General features: G+C 43.9%; 1 protein-coding gene across 3 annotated transcripts in view; it reads right to left on the bottom strand.

Annotated features, from left to right (window-relative positions):
- Positions 1 to 4,365: 4,365 nt before the first annotated feature.
- Positions 4,366 to 23,926, bottom strand: part of Gxylt1 (glucoside xylosyltransferase 1) — a 29,530-nt gene continuing 9,969 nt past the window's right edge. For all 3 annotated transcript variants that reach the window (XM_021183800.2, XM_021183799.2, XM_029469895.1), the window contains 6 exons: positions 20,608 to 20,779; positions 17,936 to 18,061; positions 14,525 to 14,776; positions 8,296 to 8,419; positions 7,797 to 7,969; positions 4,366 to 5,152 (listed from right to left, as the gene is read on the bottom strand). In XM_021183800.2, the coding sequence (XP_021039459.1) occupies positions 4,991 to 5,152; positions 7,797 to 7,969; positions 8,296 to 8,419; positions 14,525 to 14,776; positions 17,936 to 18,061; positions 20,608 to 20,779 (1,009 nt within the window). In that variant the 3' untranslated portion in view covers positions 4,366 to 4,990. The remainder of the gene's footprint in view (positions 5,153 to 7,796; positions 7,970 to 8,295; positions 8,420 to 14,524; positions 14,777 to 17,935; positions 18,062 to 20,607; positions 20,780 to 23,926) is intronic.

Below are 23,926 nucleotides of genomic sequence, written 5' to 3' on the forward strand. Positions count from 1 at the left end.
TTAAGAAGTCTCAAGATACACAAGTGACTTAAAAGATATTCACATTATAATAAACCAAAACCGTTTAAGGTAAAAGCAGTTTCGAGGCAGTAATGTCGACACAGCATGGTTCATCATGACGCCTTCCTGCAGCTGCAGACAACTGCGCTCAGCACAGCAACAGACCCAAGCAAACTGCTTGGCAGAAGGGAACCCTTGCACCTGTTCCGAGTTCTCATTTCCATCTCTCTGCCCTGATCCAGAGCTCACGAAATCCCTCCCACCCAGCTCTCACGTATCGGTGGGAACTCACGTAACAAAGGCATGCTCTGCTCAATTCCGAATAGGCACGGTCCAGAACCAGACCACACGCTGTGGATTGTTTTGTAACATTTCAGTATTCCCTGAAGAGATTTTATACAAAAGCTGAAAATAGCTATTATAGGTTTTTTATTGTTAAAAAGTCCACTTGTAACAGTTCAAATAGAAGTATCCCTACTGAACTACCACAGTGAGACAGTTTACTTTTCAAATGGCATACAGGCTGTTGCGATCTCTTAATCAACTTTTAGTAGAAGCGTAGAAGCGGACACGGTCTGCTGTGTGAAGATGCTCTAATAGTCTGACTGCATATGTAATCTCCACAGGTCAAAGGTCGCAATCAGTGCTCAAGTTTGATAGTAAAATATCTGGTGTTCACAGTATTATTGAGACACTCCCTACAAAGCTCCTGACTGTTTGAAACGTAAATTTATAGAAAAGTTTAAGGAAATCCCAGGAGATACTTGTTAGCCGGGATGAGGTGACAAGTTTTCAAAAGTAAGCCTGACACTGGTATGTAATCAACTGTAGATTGCCCAGGCCAATATACAATTACACATTATCTCATGATTCTCTAAGTACTACATATTTGATTTAACACACACTTTTAGAGGCTTTTTTTTGGTTTTGGGGGGTTTTTGTTTTTATTTTGCTTTTTGAGACAAGATCTCAGCAAAGGCCACATTGGCCTTGCATGTACCTCAGGTTCCCAAGTATTGGGTTACAGGTCAAGTGCCACCATGCCCAGTTTTGATCCTTATAACAACAGCTTTTAGACAGCTGTCTTAAATCTATATAACTCAGGGTTTTGTTTTGTTTTTTAATCTTATCTTCAATGAATTAAAAAAATAAGAAACCTTAGAACAAGTTAGCAAGCTTTAGAAAAAAGAAGGGCTGCTTTGGCAATGTAGAAAAAGATGACTGCTGTAGAACCAGTCACCTTGGTCTACCTCCATTGAATATTAAAATGCAGTAAGGCGATTATTACTTAAGACACTTGAAATTATACTTAATAAATGGATAACTGGCCCCACACTTGACATATTGCACACTCTATTTTTCTTCTTTATTACAAAAAAACCAGAAACATTTTTGAAAAGACTGCTCAACCATCTTTATAAAAACATCTCAGAGAGGTTGGCTGTGCTTGTGCTGTTTATTACGAGCAACTGAAGAGGACACTGAGTGCTCTTTCCTTTTTTAGGTTATACGCGTGTGTTGCCTGGGTGGGGTTAGGTGTCCACGGAGGTTACAAGAGTGTGTTGGATCCCTTGGCACTGGAGTTACAGAGAGCTGTGGACCAACCACCATGTGGGTGCTGGCACCAAGTGCTGGTAATGACTGAGCCACTCTGTCCTGACAGTGACGATTCCTTAAGGTTTTTCTTTTACTGTGTCTCCAGTCTCCCGTCCTCCTGAGTCCACTGAAAACAGTTCAGCTGAAAGAATCCCCGCTGAGGAAAAAGCAGACGTACCCCTTGTCCCAGCCACCATTCCAGGTAACGCCACAAGCTAAGGATTATTTAATAACATTTCAGTACTCCCTGAGAGGAGATTTTCATATAAAAGCTGGAAATATCTTTTAGACTTAAAAACAAACAGACAAACAAACAAATGGCCAGCCTGGCCTCTCATTATCATGCTAGGGAAAACCGATGGGCGATTTAGACATTTCAATGCAGTTCCCTTCGCAGACCTTCTCTAAAGGACATTAAAATGGAAAATATGTGTTTCTACAGGGAAAGGAAAAATAAGACAACTACCACTAAAGGATCAGTGAACAAGGTGACCAAGAAACATGCCTAGCATCAATGACTCAAACAAGGCTGGTTCTGGCAGTGCACAGTGAGCACTGACCTAGGCAGGGGACCCCATGTTTCCGCAGTTTCCTCCACGTGCACCTGTCTCCCCACTGTCCTTCCATCTTCCTCTCACTCTGCCTTCCGCCATTCTCTTAACCCTCTCTCTCTCTCTCTATCCCTCTTCCATGACTACTCATTTCCACCTGCCTTTTCTTCTCTACTTCCTCTTCCTTAACATCTGTTCCTCCCACATACCATCAACAAATCTACACTGGAGAAACCAGAAAGCTCCCAGCCTCGGGGGAGCCTGTGTGCAGTAAAACCGGGCTCCATCAACACTGGCATGGCTGAGGAGCTCCACGCGTTCCTCCAGTCACCCCTTCCAGGCCTCACCTCTTTGGCACTGTAGTCAGCACACCTCCCAAGCCCACAAAGAGGGGAGTCCAGGCCAGTCCCCATCTGTTCTCCTCATTACACTGACAGGTGTGGCATAGTTCATGAGCACGTCTTCATGAAGGAAAACTGCAGTTTCTTAAAACACTTTCTAGAGTTTTTCCAATTCTTTTCATACAAATGAAATTTGGTGCATTTTCAAATCCTTTCTTTAAACAGCCTCTGTCAATCACAGTGGAACACGTGGGGCTGAGTCTTCAGCTACTGAGAAAATGGCATCTGAAGGGACTTACTCATATGAATCCCTCTTGTCAAAAATCCCAACTGCTTCCTCTGTCCAAAACCAGCACTTACAATTTAGCAACTGTGCCAATAACTGTGACATCCTAACTTCCACCTTAAAGATAGCGTAATAATTTCCACGCTTCTGTAACTCGCTGATATCGAATCCTTCTGAGGAACTCATTTAAAGCAGAACCATCATGTCCCACGCGCAGTTAAGACACGCAGGGAAGTGGGTTAAGGACTGGTGAGGAGATGGAACCAAAGGCCAGCTGCTGCTGTTGCGGGGGATGATGGAGTTGCTCTAGTTACTTGTAAGTACCAAAGCATTCACTGCAGGGACACAGAACGATGCCTACCGGAGACCTTAACATAAGAAAGGAATAATGACGGGTGACAGGCTGAGCAGTGAGAGCCGCTGCACGAGGCTCTTCCGTCTTCTCATCTTCCATTATTTTGAGTACTGCCGGGCCCTGACCACATAAAGCAAGCACCCTGAATATTGAGGTATAGCCTACTCTACTTTGATGTCAGTTTTTAATCTCTTCATTTACAAATTGTCTTAAAGACTCCTTCCTAGCTGCAGTAGATGCAGGACGGCTGATTTGGCAAGTTCTCTCACATCACGTCAGCCATCGGATAAGGTTCCCCCTCACGTTCCCCCTAACGAGCTACACTGCACACCGTCCACGGGAGCTTCCTTTACAATGGTGTTCTGCCAAGGAACCATAGCTGCTGCTCCTTCAACCTGTCTGAGTACTGAGCTAGTTCACAAGTCCTCCCATGGGCGCAGATACTTTTGATGGTATTTTAAACCTTCTCAGCCTGTCTCTGGCTGAACTACAGAACCCAGAGGATACGGATCACCACAACTGACTCTGTTCCTTCATGACTTCCCTTTCTTCATGTACGGTTTAAAAAGCCAAGAGAAAAAGAAGACAGACCAGGACTCAGGAGCACCTGGTAGGAAGAAACATGAGCCCCAGTCCGTGAGAGCACGTGCCCCAGGACAGCACACGCTGCCCGCTCAGAGTCCGTGAGGTGTCGAGGCAACACGAGCAAGGAGCACTCTTCCAGAGTTTAACAAGGCAATTGTCTTCAATGGTGTTCAAAATAAGAAATGCACATTTACCCAAATCAAAACTTTTTCTACAGCTAGATATAAAAATCTTCTCCCTCCAAACCAGCCACCACATCTGTCTAACCTAAAGTAAGGCTCTGGATTTTCTCTTCAAGAGGATCCTGGAAATGCACTTGAGGTAGAAGGGAAGTCTGAATGGACCACTGTTAACCTCACAGGCTTATGTATTTGGTCCGTTGCATTTTCCACCGTCCTGTTAGTGTTGCGATTAGATTCTTACTTTATTCTCAGCATAATATATTTTGCTTCCAGAATGCCCAGTAAAGCTGAAATTTCTCACTTAAAGTGATTTTTAAAATGTCCCCAAATATCTTAGAGCTTAGGTTTGGCAAGACAATTTAATACATACAAAATGAACACACTTCATTCGTCAACACATGCACGCACTCACTCACTCTCACACATGCGCGCGCGCGCGCGCGCGCGCGCACACACACACACACACACACACACACACACACACAATGCCTCCTTTAAGTTTTCACTATTTTTTCCTTTCTCATACAGCTAATTTTTAAATGTGCAGCTTACTTAAAATCTACAAATCATCTCAAACATGATTGTCACCAAATGTCGTAGAGCAGAGATGAAATGTATGCGGGTGCGTAGATTGTCAATGGTTACATTGGTTACATCACATTTCTTAAGACACAGAACCTTTCTGCTCCTGTAAACTTTTTCTCCCACTTTAAAGTGAGGTTAGTGCTGACATAAGTTATTGCTACACTCACAGCTTGAATGTCTCCACCATGTCGAGGTACATTTTCTCCATCCACCCTCCCAGGCCATCCTTACTTGATTAAGAGCCAACCCAGCTCACAGTCCACACTGTCCAATGCTTTCACTAATGCTGGAATGACATCAAGTAACGTTACAAAATACCAGAGATCCAACGGTCTTCTCACTGGAGCACAAGAGGTTAACTTATTCTTCATGACATGAATACACTGCTCTTTAATTCTTCCAAAGAGGATTACTGTGGAGACAGAAATGCCTCCCTAAATCCTTTCCCAGTCTATTCCTTCACATCTCCTGAGGCGTTGCTTGTCTCATCCATTTCCTCCAGTCATGAGTCACCTTTCCTTCGGTGGAGTGTCATAACGGTTTCTTATGCTTTTTGTCAACTGCTTGATAAATATTTTGTACGTTTTTCCACAGTATGTGTGAACTGTCTTCTGTAATTCCAGTTCTAAAGGTTTTAGTAAGGAACGGACGGAATCATCCTCAAGAGAGCACTAGAGAAGAAATATAACAGGCAACAGTACAAACATTTAATTGTTTTCCAAGTAAGTTCTTCAGTCAGTTAAACATTAACAACTACCATTTGCTATCTCACATGAAGTACACTTAACCAGTGGTATCAGTGAATTAAACATGACTGTTTATTAGAGAAGGGGTTGATAGCAAATCTCTGAGGACAGGGAGACTTTAGAAAGAGGCAATGCAAGGACTTCCCAAGCCAAGGGAAGAACACACGCAAGAGCAGAAAAGATGCAGAGAAATGCTGGAGGGTGGGACATACACCTCATAATCCCAACGCTCAGCAGAGGCAGGAGCTCCAGGACAGCCAGGGCTACACAGAGAAACCCTGTCTCAAACAAACAAAGCAAGAAGCAAAAGGATGCAGAAAAACTGGCATAAAATGGCTAAACTTGTTACAGGCACCTGGGAGAAACTAGTAAAAGCTAGACTCACTTACAGAAAAGGGCAGGCACCTTCCCCTGCAGTCCATCCCACTCCATCCCTGAACCCACGCAGCGACACTGCTGATGCTGAGTTAGACACGAACACCACAGCCAGAGCAGGAAGAGTGAAATGAGTCACTTCCCAAAGAAACTCAGAGACTTAGTACAGTGTGGCTGTGATGATGATGATGGAGAAAGCCTCCAGACAGTCCGTATGCTAGACTGGACCCTAGGTCACTCAGAGTGACTCTGGGAGGTGGTGGTATATTTAGGAGGAGGACCTAATAGAGGAAGTTAAATCATGGTGACATTCCTTAGAGGGGAAACGGAACGGTGACTGCTCCTGTCCCTTCTCTTGCTTCCTCTGCTATCTGCTCTCATCATGATATAATGTTTTACCACAGGCAATGTGACCAGGTGACTATGGACTGAAATTTCTGAAACTGAGCAAAAGAACACTACACATAAACTGACCAACTCAAGCGTTTCTTAATACAATGGCAAGTTTGTGGCCATACTACACAAAAGAGCCCAAGGAGAGATACATATGAGAACTGCTAAGTACTGCAGACTCTTCACACTCTTATAGCACATGACTGTCCAGAAAGTAAGCAAGCCAGAAACCATCAGCTATATTTTGGCCACGTTCTACCTATGATGTAGAGCTGAGATAAAGTGAACTAAGGCTATCCCGAGGGTCGGTCACAGCACCGATTGAAGCCCTCCCAATCACCTCCCTGCCGGCCTGCTTCAGGATGGCTGCAAGGCGCTATGCAGACGGATGGGAAGAAATCAGTTGGAGCAACTGTCAGAGACTGCATGAGTGGTAACAGAGCTGAGAATGAGTGCTGCTGAATGCTCACCACGAAATGAGCCACCTCTCAAAAGGAGGGGATGGGCATGTCAAGATCTGGATCTCTGTGGAACACTGTCCTCCAGCCATGACAGGGCTGCCCCACAAAGTCTTAGTGGCTCTGATTACCTGCGTGAGGTCAGGCAAGACTGGGCAGAGCACCAGTGTCATGGAGGGACAGACTTAAGTGGTGGCACCCCTCCTTAAGGAGTTAAGAGGCAATTAATGGTTCCTAGACGTGGAAGCTCTCTTATCTACAGCTCTACTTTTTCCTCAGTAGTGTGCCCACTGGTAAAATGGAAGGAAGGAGAAAGGGAGAGAAGGTAGAATCGTGGGTGGGTAGGTAAGAGGGAGAGAGGGAGGGAGGGCGGAAAAGGACATGGAAGGAGAGGGACTACCTGGGTAGAGGAAGGGATCAGAAGGATGAGAGGTGAATACAGTAAAGTGCATGTGTGGGGATGTCCTCACCCTGTCATGATATAACAGATGAGTGATATATGTAGATAGACAGATATAGATATATGTCATCTATTATATGTTCTATATGTGCTAACAATGCACTATGTAGAAGAGGTAAGCTAACGGTGACCTGGGCTGGGAAAAGGATGACAAAGATACCTTCTTCCAGTAAGTCATGTAAACAAGAGAAAAAGAAACCAAAGCTCTACCCTAAGACATTGGTAGTGGATCTGAGAGCGAAGGTGTACCTGTGTTCCAAGCCAAATCAGAAACACCTTCTGCATCAACACAAATTGAAGGAAATACAATCATGGACGGTAGGTACCCCAAAGTCTAGAGTGCACAACATCACAACTCCAAGAGGAAGCTACCATTGTAAGCTAGCAGGAAGCTTTGATGTTTACCAATCAAAGGAGTTTAGGAACACGTGACAGATACACCTGAGCTTAACATCCGTATAATGGTTAATAAATACCTTTCATCTTAATGAAAAAAGAATTGCAGTTCTTAGGTGTCAAGAAGATAATTTATGCCGGGCGTGGTGGCGCACGCCTTTAATCCCAGCACTCGGGAGGCAGAGGCAGGCGGATTTCTGAGTTCGAGGCCAGCCTGGTCTACAAAGTGAGTTCCAGGACAGCCAGGGCTACACAGAGAAACCCTGTCTCGAAAAACCAAAAAAAAAAAAAAAAAAAAAAAAAAAAAAAGAAGATAATTTATATAATTCAGGCTCAGAAATGCAGAGCGAGAACCTGTGACAAACCATGAAGCCAGATCTTGGGAGCAGGTGACCTTACAATAAACGATAGGAAAGTCTTTACACTATATTTACAAACTCATGATACTGTAAACTTTAAGTGAAAACTTCAGGGGAGCAAGCCTTACATTTCTTAGTGCTTCATACACAGCTCTGAATGCCGGCTGCTTGTCATCATGGTAAACACCTCTGTTTCCATGGAGAATGAAGACTCCTTCTTCTTCTGCTTCTCGGCAATTGCTCCCATAGATACAGTGGTCTGGTCGGTAATTCCATTGACACGGAAAAACAAAGAGGCTTTCTACAACGAAGAGAAGAGCAGCAGCAGGAGAGTGATAAAGCACACAAGGACTCGACAGAATCGACACTTATGCTATCACTTAAAAACTATAGATGGTATTTAGATTTCTCCCAACCAAATCTTACTGAAAATATAGATAACCATTAATACAAGCAAAAATCGAACCAATGTGTTTCCTATGGTACAAAGGATTGAACTGAGGACACTGTACCTGCTAACCAAGTACTGTACCACTGTGCTGACCCCAGCCCACGGTTTCTTGCTTTCTGATTTTTAGTCTGATTGGTTTTACAAATGTAAAGAATTAAAGGAATTTAGATGGTTACCTGGATTATGAAAAAACATGATATTTAACAGATCTTGATCACCCCATGTGATGTTTAGTTTGTACTTTTTAAGCAATGGCAGAAGTATGTCTCCCCATTGTAGTCGCGCAGTTGTCATATCATTCTGTTGATAAAAGCATTGAAAAGTTTTAGCATTCACGTTCCAGGGGCAGCATGACAGCTCCCATTCTTCCCTTAGGACCACTGCAAAGCCCAAAGAAAACAGAAAACCCCTTAGTTACAAAAAGCCATGTGTCCTGTACAACCATGCGTATGAGGAGGCTGCTGGTCCAGAAGGGAAGGCGGCATTGATGGTAGACAGGAGGGATAAAGCTGACGAAGCAGACAAAAGGCCAGCACAGAGCGGCATGGCAGCTCACCCACTCATGCTAAGTGAGAGCTATGAAAAGTGGTTTCTTGTTTTGTTTCTTGAGACAAGGTTTTACCGTAGTCTGGGGCTATCCTCAAACTAATGATTTTCCTGTGTCTGTCTCGGAAGCAGAGACTACAGACTGTACCGCCACGGCCATCTTTGAAAGCTCATGGCTTGGTGAGGCTGGGTTGCTGCGGATGTCCCTGCGGATGTCCTTGGAGCTCTCTCAGTGTACACAGAGATTTGTCCACACCTTCCCAGGACAAATCACCAAGCAGCCGGCCTCTCACTGAGGCATTCACTGAGACTCCTGCAATGCACTGTTCTCAGACCTTGGGGGACTACAGCACCACCAGTACATAAAATTTATCAATGGTTTTTTATCTTTATTTTCCATACTCTATGAACTTATTTCTGTTAAGCTTCTTGCTTTTCTTTTTTCTTTTTTTATACACAGTCTTATGTAACCCAGGCTGGCTTCGAACTCATGGCCAATGAGCTTTTGCTTCTCTCTGCCTCCCAAATGCCAGGGAGGCACACTGCTTATTAGTGTTAAAACTTTAACTGTAGTTATTTTATTTATTAATTTCAAATAATTTTCTTTAAACTTCCAAAATAAGAGTGATTTTTGACAGGGAAAACAAAACAAAACAAAACAAAAAACATCACATGCCAGACATTATTCTGAGCACTTCTTACCAGTTCAACCCCAACTCTAACACAAGCACACAGATATCAAACATGAGTCCATTGTAAGGACACAGTCTGCATCATAAAATATGTGTGTATCTGTGTGTTCATGAGTGCACATATATGTGTGCACATACATAACATATAAAGCTGTGTGTACATATACAAAGATAAGAATCTTAACTCTGATCACCAGTATCCATGGAAAAAAGCAATGTGCGGGAAGGTGACTGCAGTGCTGGGCAGGGGCAGGGGAAGGGGACAGGAAGATCACTTTGCTTGCCAGCCAGCCACTTTAGCTAGTTCAGTGAGGGATCTTGACTCAGGGGATAGGGTGGAGAGGGAGAGAGAAGCAGGACACCTGCTGTCCTAAAGCTGTCCTCTAAGCTGGGCGCCTTCCTGCTCCTCAGAGTACTGTGACTGCCTGCATCAGACAACGAGCACCAACCTTGTCGACTGTCCATATCTGTGATGGTTTGTATATCCTTGGACCAGGGAGTGGCACCATCTGAAGGTGTGGCCTTGTTGGAATAGGTGTGACCTGGTTGGAATGGGTATGTCACTGTGGGTGTGGGTATAAGATCCTCACCCTAGTTGCCTGGAAGTCAGTCTTCCACTAGCAGCCTTTGGATGAAGACAGAACTCTCGGCTCCTCCTGCACCATGCCTGCCTGGATACTGCCATGCTCCCACCTTGATGATAATGGACTAAACCTCTGAACGTGTAAGCCAGCCCCAATTAAATGTTGTTTTTTATAAGACTTACCTTGGTCATGGTGTCTGTTCACAGCAGTAAAACCCTAACTAAGACAATATCCCTCTCAGAAGCAGGAGGAGGACGGTCATGAGCCCCTTAGTTGAGACTTCCTCTGCTAGCTCCCTCCCTTCTGAGCCATTTACATGTAATTCTGTCTTGACTGCACCCAACCTTGTGGAAGGTTAACTGAAGGTGGGATCACACACATGGAGCTAGGAGGAAGTTGTCATCTATGCTGGGAAGAGACTTTCTGGTGCTATAACTATTATTAGGAGCCATCCACTATCTGGTAAAACAAAACTAAACTAAACAAATCCTCTACAGCTATGCTATATAAGCAAGCCAAATAAATCCTGGTTCCCTAAGTTGGATTGGTAACACCTTTGTGCTATGGCTTGTCATCAGAATAGACATCTATTTTCCTGACAAAACAAGAGATAAAGCTTGTACCCATTAGGTAGGAAAAAAAAAACCTGCTCCACATATAACAAAGTATAGAATACATACAAGAAAAGAACTCAGATCCTAACTTAATATAGTTTTTTTCTAATAAATAAGAAATGTTAAGTAAGCTTTCATAATTTTCTAAGAAATAGGAAAGATCTCAGTATGATCGCACATACCTGTAATCCTAGTTCTTGGGAAGCTGAGGAAGGAGTATTAATGGGAGTCGGAAGCCACCCCTGAGCCACATATGGCCATAAAGCAGCCCTGTCTCTAAAAAGCAAAAGAGGCTGGTGAGATGCCTCAGTGGGTAAGAGCACTGACTGCTCTTCCAAAGGTCCTGAGTTCAAATCCCAGCAACCACATGGTGGCTCACAACCACCTGTAATGAGATCTAGTGCCCTCTTCTGGTGCATCTGAAGTCAGCTACAATGTACTTATGTATAATAATAAATCTTTGGGCCAGAGCGAGCAGGGACTGAGCGAGTGGAGTCAACCAGAGCAAGCAGAGATCCTAAAAATTCAATTCCCAACAACCACATGAAGGCTATACACACACAACCATCTGTACTGCTACAGTGGACTCACATCATAAAATAAATAAATCTTTAAAAAAAAAAAAAAAGCTGGAGCCAGGTCGGCCATTGAAGGCGAGGCTCACAACCAGGAGAGCAGCACTGGGCAGGTGAGTTGGGGAGTAGTGTGCTTGCCACACAGTGCAGATGCAGCCTTTAGATCCCCAGGAGGCAGGTAAAGCCAGGCAGGTACGGCAGCTGCTCAGAGTGGGCGAGCCGAGCCATAACTGGTTAAGCCCCTCAGTTCATCAAGAGATATTACTTCAGTCAAGAGTGACTAAAGAAGACACTCAACATCATTAGGTCTTTGCATCCATGCAACGTGTGCATACCACACACATGCACACAACATGCAAGAAAACCAAGATTCAACGCTGCAATCACCATCAGGACACAAAGTACAAGTGTACACCAACAGTTTAAACAACAGAGTGTCCTGCTTACCAAGCAGTAAGAGATACAAAGAACAAAACAGAGCTTCATTGTTTTTTACTGCTACTGTGATGCAGCAGATTGGAACTGCATGATCATAACAGCAAGAACAGTGTCAGCCAGGAAAATAAATAATCCTGGCCTTTATTATACACAGATTCTCTTTAGGTTTGCATGTAAGAACCATGAGGCCACGTCCAAGGATCTGTAAGGAAAGTGACTGCGAGCCAAGTGGCTAAAAACCTAAAATTTATAATCTGTGCCCAAAGTCACTGAGCAGGGGAAACCAAGGCAACATTTGCTACAAAGACAGAAAATCTAGGAAGGAAAATGTACATGAATGTATCTTAAAAATCAGTAAATGCTATAGAGCCGCCTCAGCAAGTTCCTGTGCGACAATGCTGAAGAATGACATTGTCACAGAGCTGTGTCTCTAGCTGGCCTAAAACCAGAAAGAAAACAGGAAAAGGGGGAGGCGGAACTTCTCAGGAAGCTGAGAACTTTAAGAACAGTAATGAATTTCAGCTCTATTGTCCAGTTTTAAAATCAATGTGTTAAATTATTTCCACTTTCTTTTGCAATACTAAATTCATAATTCTACGAGGTTCAAAATGCAGTCAGTGAGAAGTCAAACAGTTCTCAGCAGAGAATCTTACAGCACCATCTTCTGGCGTGACATCAGCAAACAGTCTGGCAAGCAGCCGAGCAGGCCGGTGGACAAGCTGCTTTCGCATAAGAAAGCTTTACGGCCCGGGAGATGGAACCACCCAGAACCTAAGAACACCGAAACAAAGCATCCACAGTTCAGCAGGAGCTGATGCCCAGTGTGGGAGCGGCTCCTGGGGTCAACTTGACTTCACCTGAAATTAACTGACACCCAAGCAAATAACGCCTGTGAGGAGGGGGTTTCTTAGTGAAACCATCTGAAGTGGGAAGACCCATTCAGCTTCCATCTGGTTCACACCTGCTGGCAGCCTATACAAAGGACATGGAAGGAGGAGGCTTGACCTCATTCCTGATGGCAAGTCCATCCTTCACCGGCATTACCAGCTACGTCCTGAGGATTCCAACGCGAAGACCAGCTGACACATCTTCCCTGCGCACTAAAAACTGGATTCTTAGACTTGGTTGGTAGATAGCCATTGTTGGACTATCAGAAGCACATCCTATAAGTCACTAATAATTCCTGTATGTATATAGTGAGTATATAGTATGGATATATGCTCTACATATATATCTAGTGAAACAACTCATTCTAGCCATTGTGTTCCTCTAGAGAATCCTGTAATACAGTACTGATGGAAAGGCTGACGCATAGTCGTGACGACAGCAAGCAACACTCTGCCCACACTGAAGACAGCACCGGCACTGACATGGAGGAACTCGGCTTTCACCCCAGCACTCAGGAGGAAGAGGGAGACAGACAAGTTCAGAACAGCCAGGAGCTCAAAACAAAACAAAAAACAAACAAACAAACAAAAAAAAACCACAGGAGGAAAAAAAGGGGAAAAAATTCTACATGGCATAAAGACGTGGAGATTTAAACAGATATATAGAATGGACAAACAATGTAAACTCTGATCTGCCAGAACTCACTGAAAAAGACTTGAAAAACAAATACAATTATATAATACAGATAAACTCTTAGTTCCCCAGAGCTTAATTATTCCTAACTAGACAATAAAGACATAAGCATTGGAGGGAAAGCCTGTGGTAGTTTTTTTTTTCCTCCAGAAATCCATGTTTTTACTTAACTTCACCTCACATTTATTTTAAAATCTGACCAGTAGGTGTCATGCTGTGAACTGGACTTTGTAGGGCTATTTGCTTAGTTAAACTGTGTAGTATGTGTGTGTGCCTGAGTAATGTTATATGTGCTGTGCTCATGCAGTCACCTGGGGGTGATCAGCAACCATTTAAGGCACTAAGCAGACAGGCCTAAAGCACGGGCGTATTACATCACCCTCCACTGTACAGATAAAGAAACCCCTGAGACAGTCAAAATTCACCCCAGTCACTCACTCCTAAGGAGACACGGTAGAGCCATACTGATAGGCTGCAGAATGGATCCTGACAACCAAAGCCTGCCCTGTGTGTCACCTTAGAGTCACGTTCTCCATGCTACAAAATGATGACAGCTTCCTGCATCAACGGTTCAGAGATTGTGGGAGCTACTTGGTACACTGCTATTTTACTTCACTCTGAGAAATACCATCTGATGTGACCTACTTGAACTGACCTCTACAGAACACTATGAACACACTTCTTTCCAATTATCCTAAGTAATAAGAAATAATTTAGTATATATATAAAATATATGGGAGTGGTGGTGAGATAACATCTCATCTATGTAGCTCTGGCTGGCAAAGAGATCCTGCCCCCGCCTCCTGAGTACTGCACCACCACATCTTAGATACACACATGTACACACAGGACATATTTATTTTTCTTTTGTTTTCCTTACATGTAACTGAGGAGTCCCTGGTGCTCTTAGCGACCAGAAAAGGCATAAGATCCCCCTGGAACTGGAGTTGCAGTTGTGAGCTGCCAGCCATAGATGCTGGAGACTGAATCTGGGTCCTCTGTGAGAGCAGTGCGTATAGCTAGCGACTGAGCCATTTCTCCAGCCCCACAGCTATGTTTTTTACACTTGATCTTAGTCAAAAGGCCGAGACGCGACAGCTATGTGTTTTTTAAAGAACTGCTTCATTTTTATTTATGTGTGTGTTTGTGCCTGCAGAAGCCAGAACAGGACCTCAGATCCCCTGGGGTTTGTGGGAGAGAGTACAGGCTGTAGTGAGCTTCCTAATGTGGATGCTAAAATCTCATCACTGTCCAGTGTAGAAGCTCTTAACCACTGAACATCTCTGCATCCTAGTCTAATTTAGGCTTTAAGAAAATCAAACGTGTTCAGGAGAAAGGAAAGCTCGGTGAAGCGCCTGCGCTGTGCACTACCTACCTTGAAATACTTCCTCCTCATCCGGGTCATGTTCATCAGCATCACTCCAGAGTTCACGCCCGTCCTCCCATAGTACGGGTGCCGGGCAAAGCGATTATACCATCCAATTCTGGGCTCCTCATGTTCTGGTGCCATCGCAGCAATTTGTGTGGAATTAAATTTCTTTAGTAATGACCAAATATCATCAACAGGTCGTAAAAAAAGGATATCAGTGTCGACATACAACAGTGAGTCAACTTCTTTCAGTATTAACTATGAGGAGAGATTTGAATAATTAGTTACAAATATATTTAACAGAAATTACATCTTGATACGCTAATTTAAAATCTTTTAAGGTAATTTTTCTGAAATTTGTCATTTTTTGAAAAATTCATAAATACTTTGCTATTTTTCCATCAGTTTTTTAAAAACTAGAAACTCAAGCCCTAATAAAAACCTCAACACTTCCAGTGAGAATTAAAAAAAAAAAAAAAAAAAAGTATCACAGGTCAGGGAGAAAACTGTGTTCTTGCTGCACACCACACTAACTTCTGGTGGGTTCACATGTGGAGCCTTAACACCGAAGTACAGGCACACAAAAATGAAGGTCTCCCCAACCCAGCCCCTCCACTGCACTACTTCAGTGCCCACTACTAAGTGCGAGACAAACTGTAGCCCAGGCTATCCAGTCTGCACTCGTATTTCTATGCACACCAACAACAAATCAAAACCACACACTTAGGAAGAAGGGCAGAGCAAGACTTTCATTTTAAAACTAAGACTGACTCTGTGGTACTTTAAATCTTCAGAGTGCCTTCCACAGAGATTTTTTCAAAGATAAGTTTTCATTTTTCCTTACAAACTTTTAAAATAATATACCTGCAAATTTAAATTTGTTGTTTGTCCTGGTATACAGCTCGATGGTTAGGTTTTAAAGAAACAGAAGTGTCCAACCTTTTGACATCTGAAATATGACACCATCCACAAAGTCCACACACTGGAGGACCATGCAATCAAGTTACCAAGTAGAAGAATGAGTCTGGTATGGGTGCAAGGCACGCCGGTGCCTTCTCCTACGTCAAGGGTAGCTCAGTAAGAGTTTATCATTAGGGGAGAAAAGTACCAATTTACTTAAACCTCGTTAAAAAGAGAAAGTAACAGTACAGTGTAAGGATAACTAAAGGCTTAAAAGTCCATTAGGACTTTAGCCCAGTCGCATGCAAATGATCCAGTAGATGCAGTTCAAAACATCAGCAGTTAAACTTCTTAAGTACACTATGTAGCAGGGAAATCCACACCTTCATGCCTTGCTCTCACCAGGATGATTGCCGGTAACGGACCTGTGTAACTACCTGCCTGTTCCCTGACCATCCCCCATCAGACAACAAGCTCCATGACAACATGAAGCCTGCATCTTTCCAATGTACTGCTATGTAACCAGCACTTCAGCTGACAGGAAAAAAAAGGCCGTCACGCAGTCAAGAGCTGTGACACTGCAATAATTCAATGTAAGACTCGTATGAAGCCTGGCATCATGGCCCATACCTTCAATCCCAGAATTTAGAAGGCAGGGTCAAGTGGATCTCTGAGTTCAAGACTAGCTAGTACAGCATTTTGTGCTCTGATCAGCTAGGACTATGAAGTAAGACCCTGCCTGAAAAAATAATAAGGTTCTTACTAAAAGCTTACAAAGTCTTCATGTGTGTTTTAACAGCAGAAAGGAAATTTGAGAAAGATTTTAGGATCCAAATTTTGCAAGCATCCAAGATCACTGGTGAAGCCAACTTGACTGTCAGAATCATAATGTGAAAGCTGGCCTTGTAGCCCACCACACAGGAGGCTGAGGCAGGATCACCTCAAGTTTGAGGCCAGCCTTAGCTACAGGAGATCTCCCTATCTGAAAACAAATAGAAAACTCAACCAACAGGGCTGGAGAGATGGCTCAATGGTTAAGAGTGCTTCCTGCTCTCGCAGAGGACCCAGCCTCTAGCTCCCATGCATCCACATCCGGCCATGCACAGCACTGCTAACTCCAGCTCCAGGGAATCCTGTGCCCTCTCTGAGCTCCAAAGACTCCCACATGCACATGCATTCCTATACACGTGTGCACATAACTGACAAGGAATGTTAAAGAAATACTCAAATAACAAAAGTAATCACAGCTTAAATACAACTGATATTACTTGGGCATAATAAACTATATTCTTCATTTACTCCCGTGCTTTGACCCTCTTACGCAGCAACTGAAGATGCTTTTCTATAATTCATATATTTTCCAGGAACTTACAGCTTTGTTCTGTTTGGTGTGTGTTTGCTTCTGAGACAGGGTTTCTCTGTTATGTAGCTCTGGCTGTCTTTATCTCTCTATGTAGACCAGGCTGGTCTTAGACTCCCAAAGATTCTGCCTGTGTGTTTCTGTGCTGGATTAAAGGTGTGCACCACCACACCTAGCAGAACTTATGCTTCTGCCTTGAGTATCTTCATTGCCATAAGCAAATACACAAGTATACCACAAGAATTTTAGATGTCAGGACTTAGAAAAATAACTGTGGATTTTAAATTTTAAGTCAAATCAACTCAAACTTATGGTACCTTTAGATTGGGGTTTGTTACCCAAAATCCTCAGCAAAGAGCTCTAGTAAGCAAATGGCTCCTCTCTGCTCTCTCCTGCCCCAGAGCTTACATCTGATTCAGGCATCACTCAGGAAAGGGAAGGTAGCCACGACAGAAATGTCATCAGGGATGCAGCGGTCTGACTTCCCTGGCTGTGCATGCAGCCGAGGGCCTGCAGACCGAGACCTGACTGCTATCCATCCCCTCGGGTAAGGCAGCTCATGTTTCTCAGTGCTGAGGATCAGATTCACCCTGCACTGACCCAGAGCCACAGCCGTTTCCGTTTTTATTGTCTTTATTATCACTAGGACTTGCTCTATGGAAATTTCTTTCTCATATTTGACATGTGCCTGTTTACTTAACGAGGCTTATATGTAATTATTCAGAAACTCTTCTGTGGTGGTTTAAATAGGTGTAGCTCCCTCCCATAGGATTATAGATTTGAATGTTTGGTGACCATGGAGTAACACTGTCAGGAGGTGTGGCCTCGTTGGAAGAGGTGTGTAAGGTTCCCAGTGCTCACGGCAGACCCGGTGGCTGCTTCTTCCTGCTACCTGAGGGTCTAGGTACAGAACTCTCAGCTACCTCTCGAGCATCATGTCTGCCTGTGAGCCACCACGCTTCCACCATGATGACAATGCAATAAGTCTCTAAACTTATAAGTCAGCCCCAATCAAATGTTTACCACTGTAAGAATTGCTATGCTAATGGTGTCTCTTTACAGCAACAGAAATCCTGACTAACACATGTTCTGTATAAAATTAAGTTTCAAATTTAAAAAGAGATAGAAATGAAGCCCTGGGAAGGAAAACGACTCACTGGCAAGAACAGCCTCTGGGAAGCACAGGGCTTAAAGAGCTTCTTCCAGTCCGCGGCGCTGTCGCCTGGGAAGGTGATCGGGTACAGGCTGTAGTCAAATCTCCGGAGGAAGGACCAGCTGGCAAGCTAAAGTCAGAAAAAGGGATTAACGTTAAAACCATAAGCCAATTTGGATTTGTTTTACTTTCAACTTTCTCTGTAACATCATAAACTAATAATAGCTACAAAACGAAAATGCTGAAACGTAAAACCGCATTTATGCTATACAGTTGAAAGATTATTTTTCCTCACTTCCTTCATTTTTATTTCAAATCTGAGAATCATGATGATACACTTAAACACTTTTCCATCACGGTCTCAGGTGCAGTGGATTTTTTAAGTCAGTGTTCAGACCACTGAGACTGATCAACCCAGAACGCTAAGAATGAGAATCTGAGTTCAGGTCCCCAGCACAGTGCTCGGTAGGATAGGGAAACAACTACACTTGCTCGGCCATCAGCCGCCCAGAAACCAGTGAATTCCAGACTAACCAAGAAATCTTATCTCGAACAGACAAGGGCTGAGCACATGCAGGTGCTCCTTGCTAAGCCAACGGCCCAAAGTTGACCTCCCTTAATTTCACTCATATGAATTTTCTTAATTCTAAGCAAATTAAAATCAGGAAAATAAACTTAATACCATAGTATATACAATAAAATATCCATATTTCGTGTCAGACTAATACAACACCAGTTGAGTCCACTTATGTAAAGTTTAAACATAGACTGGTATTCCTAACGCACTATTCTTATAAATACACAGCCAGTGCCAATTTTACAAAACTATTAAGGACCAAACGTAAAAGAAAATCTACAGTGAATATTACTCTTTAGTGTTCCAAACTTGATTCAAAGCACTGCCTTGGTCCAGACTCAGTTAAACATAATTTATCATTGTTACTTCCCAAAGGGTTTATGCTACTGCAGCTGTATAAACTGAGGAATGGCCCCTCCAGAGGCAAGCCTCAACCCAAGGCTCCTGCCTGAGGCTGGGATGAAATGGAGTGAGGAGCACTTGCCAACAGGGCTAGCTTTAGAATGTCTGGTTCAGATTACCCAACGAGCACACAGCGATGACCAGGGGAGGCGGGGTAGCTGACAGCAGGCTGATTAAATGTCTCCTCAGTCAGCTGTGCTCAGGGACTCTTCAAAGCATGAGCATCATCCCACCTAGTTTAAGAAGGCTTTTGTTGTGACACCCTGATGGTGTCACTGTTCATTATTTTAAAGAATAGCAATTTCGGGTTGGAGAGATGGCTCAGTGGTTAAGAGCACCAACTGCTCTTCCAGAGGTCCTGAGTTCAATTCCCAGCAACCACAAGGTGGCTCACAACCATCTGTAATGGAGATCCAATGCACTCTTCTGGTGTGTGTCTGAAGATAGCAACAGTGTACTCACATACATAATAAATAAATAAATCTTAAAAAAAAAAAAAAAGAATAGCAATTTCATTTTCCCTTTCAATTTACAAATCATTTAAAGGTCTTTGTAATACTTCAAAATGAAATCTTTGACATTTTTCATTTCATATTGAAATATTTTGCTATTTGGTCCATCAAATATCTGATAATCTTTCATTAAAATCAAAGCCAAACATTTCACTTGAAAATACAGTATCGAGCTGGGCCTAGAACTCAGACCTGGATAATCACAGCACTCAGGAAGCCAGGGCTAGCTTGGTAACAGTTGAGACCCTGTCTCAAAACAATGACAAAACACAAACAAAAATAAATTAGACTTTAACAAACAACCTAGATTAAGAGAAAAGGATGATAAAGTATGCATAAAAACAGAGATGACTCAGAAACTTTTAAAGTGTAAGTACACCTTTTATAGCTCTCAGAATTAAAGCTCTTGGCCAAAACCAAAAAGGCTACAAATGGTATTTTTCCTTCAACATGAAATGAAGTTGGAAGGCAAAGAGTCTTTCTCAGTAATTAAACCACACACAGCAATCCCTAGCAGTAGTTAAACCACATACAGCAATCCCTAGCAGCTTAGACTGAGCAGTGGTGAGTTGGGCTGAGGGCTCACACCACAGCCATCACCTCCCCACCCCAGGGTACACAGTCATCTTCCTTTGTGGACCAGGCTGTCCCTCTGATAGGCATCCCTAGTTCCTGTGTGGGCAACTGTTGTTGAGGAGGAGACACGTCTGCCCTGAGTGAACAGTCTCATCTCCTCTGGCAGCTGCTAGGACCCAAAGGCTTAAGCTCCTATTAAAAGTGGAAGACGTCACCCTATGATGCAAACGGCCCTGAAGGAAAGAAGCATGGCCTCCGCTCTTCTCCTCATATTGGATACAATATGGTGGTGATGGTTGGAGCTTGAACAGCTGCCTTAAACCATGAGTCCTGACTACAGCCACAACAAAACAGGAGCCGCTCTTTATACATGATGGCCCATGATACGGCACTCTGCCTACTTCTATCTCACTTCTCAGTCCAAACACCCTGGACAGAGGAAGGAAATGAACTCTTGGTTCCTGGCAGGCCGTAGGTGGCCTGCTCCCGGACACTGCACCTGGACTCCTGGAAAGCACGCTCTAGAGAGAGCGCTGCTGAAGGACAGCCGTAGCCCAGCAGACTAACGGTCAGTCCGCTCTGCAGTGTCACTGAGCTCCAAGTACTTACTCTGTCTTTAAAGCTATGGTGCAGTTGGTCTTCAGCAAAGATGTGGACGTGCAGCGGCTTGATGCTGAAAATCAGAGCTGACTTCAACATAGTCACAGTTTCTTCCAGTCTCTCACCACAGGCAACAACAGCAAGGTGCATTTTCTCATTGGGCCTTGTTTTCATATCATACCTAGCAACGAAGCATTTCCCACAGTTCAGCATGGACTTACTAACTAATGGCATTCTACTGTGTTTAAAATCACAAGTTTACAAGTTCTTTTTAAAATGCAAAAGAAATATCAAGCTACAAGACACTGCAATGCTAGCCCAATCACCCAGTCGTGTATGTCTACCCTTTCTCCAGTTCTCCACAGCCGGCCCTCCTCGAGGCAATGGTCCCGAGAACATAACTCCACTCACCACTCGCCCTGGTGCCAAGACAGGAGGCCTGCCCTTCAGATACCCAAACTCTTCATTTAAAAAAAAAAAATAAAACTTTTAATTCCATTTAAAACCCCTCCATATGCCTTCTTCAACCCAAAATCAGACCACTATAAAGCAAGTATTCTATGATTTCATCCATAAATATTTCAATATTTCATCTTAAGCCGTACTGATTACAAGGAAGTTGTTCGTGTAACTCTGTCCACTGGCACCCATTCAGCTGCACTCACCAAGTGTGTAAACATTTCTGAAAGCACCTTACACATCAGTCTCTTTTGGGAAGGAAGGGTCTCCTCAGGCCCTCTTCCTGCCTAGGCGGGAACTTTTGTCTAACAGAGCAGTGGATTCAGGCTGGGGGGCCCTTCCCCTCCTTGGTGTGGTTTACACTGCTCTAGTAAAGGCACTGGACAGAAGTGGTGCCTTCTCCCCACTGCTCCTTTAATACCAAGCCCTCATGTCTGCTAAGTCCTTCATTTCCTATCATGAAAGCTGCATGGGTACCACTTATGCTGTGACATGGGAACATAAATTTAGTTCATCTCAGAGCAGTAGAAGCCACAGTCACAGAGAAGGCAATTGAGGCACAGAATTCTACATCATCCTCCTGTTCACTACTCCTCACAGTGGTTTTAAAAACGTCTTCACTAAAACATGAGCCTGAGGGAGGGAAGACGGGTCCTGAGGCTCAGCACACCTTGCTCTTGCAGAAGCCTGGTGGGTGCTGGAGCTGCCCATCCCCCTTCCTTGCCCTCTCACGTACTTAGGAGAGGCTTATGTCACCAACCAAGGTAAGATTTTACTTATTTTAGTTTTGTTTAACAGGGCATCCAAGATTTCTGCTTTCGTACATGGTCTCCACTGTCATTGTCCACAAGGTGGCTCACAACCATCTGCAACTCCAATGCCCAGGATCTGACACCCTGTTCTGACTTCTGCAGGCACCAGACCACACATTTGGTGCACAGACATATATGCAGGCAAAACACTCAAACACACAAAGTAAGTCTAAACAACAACAACAAAATTAAAACATCACACCAGGCAAGGTGCTGTACGCTTAGTTTCAGCACTTGGAAGGCAGAGGAAAGAGGATCCAGTCTCGGCTCCAAAACAAGACTGTCTCAGGAAAAACGAAATCATAATTTGAGAATCTCCAATACATTCAGTTGCTTAACTGGTCCACACATAGAGTACATCCCAGACTCAGGAGTCAGGAGCAGCTTAGCTGTTAACTGACCCGTAACAGTCACACTTTGCTCTGCACAGAACCCTGCAGACAATGTTAACACTTACACCTTAGAAGCAAAGAAAGATGTTCCTCAAGGAAAGAAAACGAAATCTGCCTAAAAGCAGACTCAAGAAGCAGTCATGCTTACAATACCTGGACTCGGGAGCTGGAAGCAACCGGTCAGGAGGCCAGGGTCACTCTCAGCTAGACAGCAAGTGTGAGATCTGTCATCTATGCTCCACAAGACCCGACACTGTCTCAGAGACAACAACAAAGCAAAACTAAAACAGTTCACGCACTCCCCACACGTTACTATGGATGCTCAGCTGTGGGTGTCACACTCTGGTAGCATCATGCAGACTACAGCACACAAGGTGACAAGATGAAACATGCACTGAAGTCTCTACCCCTCAGCACCAAGAACAGAAACAACTGCAGAAGAATGAAAAGAAATCCACTGGAATCTTCTACGCTGCAGGGACTGACAGCTGAAGTTTACGAAGCTTTCAGAGGGAAGCAGCCATTCTGGTGACTCTGGCCCAAGTGAACAGTAGGATCATCATCATGCTCTGAAAATGTGCTTTATCTGAACTCAACAGCAAGATAAATGCTACCAAAACAGTTTTAAAATAAAATCTATTTTCCATATAACAAGAGGAAATCTCTAGATAATTCAAAGAACACCAACAGGCTCTCCTAATCCAGTAGAGAATAATATAAGCGGGAGGCACAGCACTGCCTGCCCATGGGCACAAGGACACCTCACAGCATGGCAGGGACTGGAAGCTGGGCACACAGTCCTAGGGCCCAGCAGGATCCCGCAGACCACTCACAAAGAGAGGAGCCCTGGACTACAAAGGGGTTAGATTTTGTTGCGACAACAGGGATCCAGCTCCCTTGGCAGGCTTCCTACCCAGCCACCCCTCAAGTCCTTTTGGAAGCTCTCCCACTTCCTATGTCCTAAGCTTCTGACTGGAGTAGTAATGGTTGGTTTTGACTGTCAACCTGACATAACGCACAGTGAACGGGAAGGCAGGCTCAGGAGGAAACTGCCTAGGTTAGGTTGGCCTTCAACTGTGATAGTTTCCTCTCATCAATTCCCGACATGAGGCCTTCACGAAATGTCAAGTCTTCTCATTCTCTACCCAAGGTCACTACTGCAAACATTACCAGGCAAGCTCTGAAACACAAGAGTGTCCCCATCCTGACTCGAGAATGCAGTAACTGGCATGGTCCTGGCAAACAGTGTGAGTTTAAATTAACCATTACATAGTGAGCCTCAAACGCTCTTGCTCTCAAAGGACAAGTCAGGCCATCCCAGGTTCTCCTCTAGCAATGTCTCAGGACTGTGACTGCCTTACCTACTCGTATCAATACTTGATTCCTCCATGAAGGCAAGAGCAGGATGGGATACAATCCAATATAGCCTTCCTCACGCAGTGACTTAAAAGGTTACACTCCTTCAGTAAGGATGTCTTTACCCTCCTCTTCCCCTAACACCTCCAGGCTAAAGATAACACAATCCTTCCTTAGCTGTCACATCCCCTCCAAGAGTGTTTTAGCACACTACCTTTTGGGGTTTTTTTATATTTTATTTATTTGAGGCGGGTATGCACACACAGTACACACATGGATGCCAAAGAGTCACCTGCAGGCGGCAATCAT

This window comes from Mus caroli, chromosome 15 (assembly GCF_900094665.2).
Source record: "Mus caroli chromosome 15, CAROLI_EIJ_v1.1, whole genome shotgun sequence".
Classification (NCBI taxonomy): domain Eukaryota; kingdom Metazoa; phylum Chordata; class Mammalia; order Rodentia; family Muridae; genus Mus; species Mus caroli.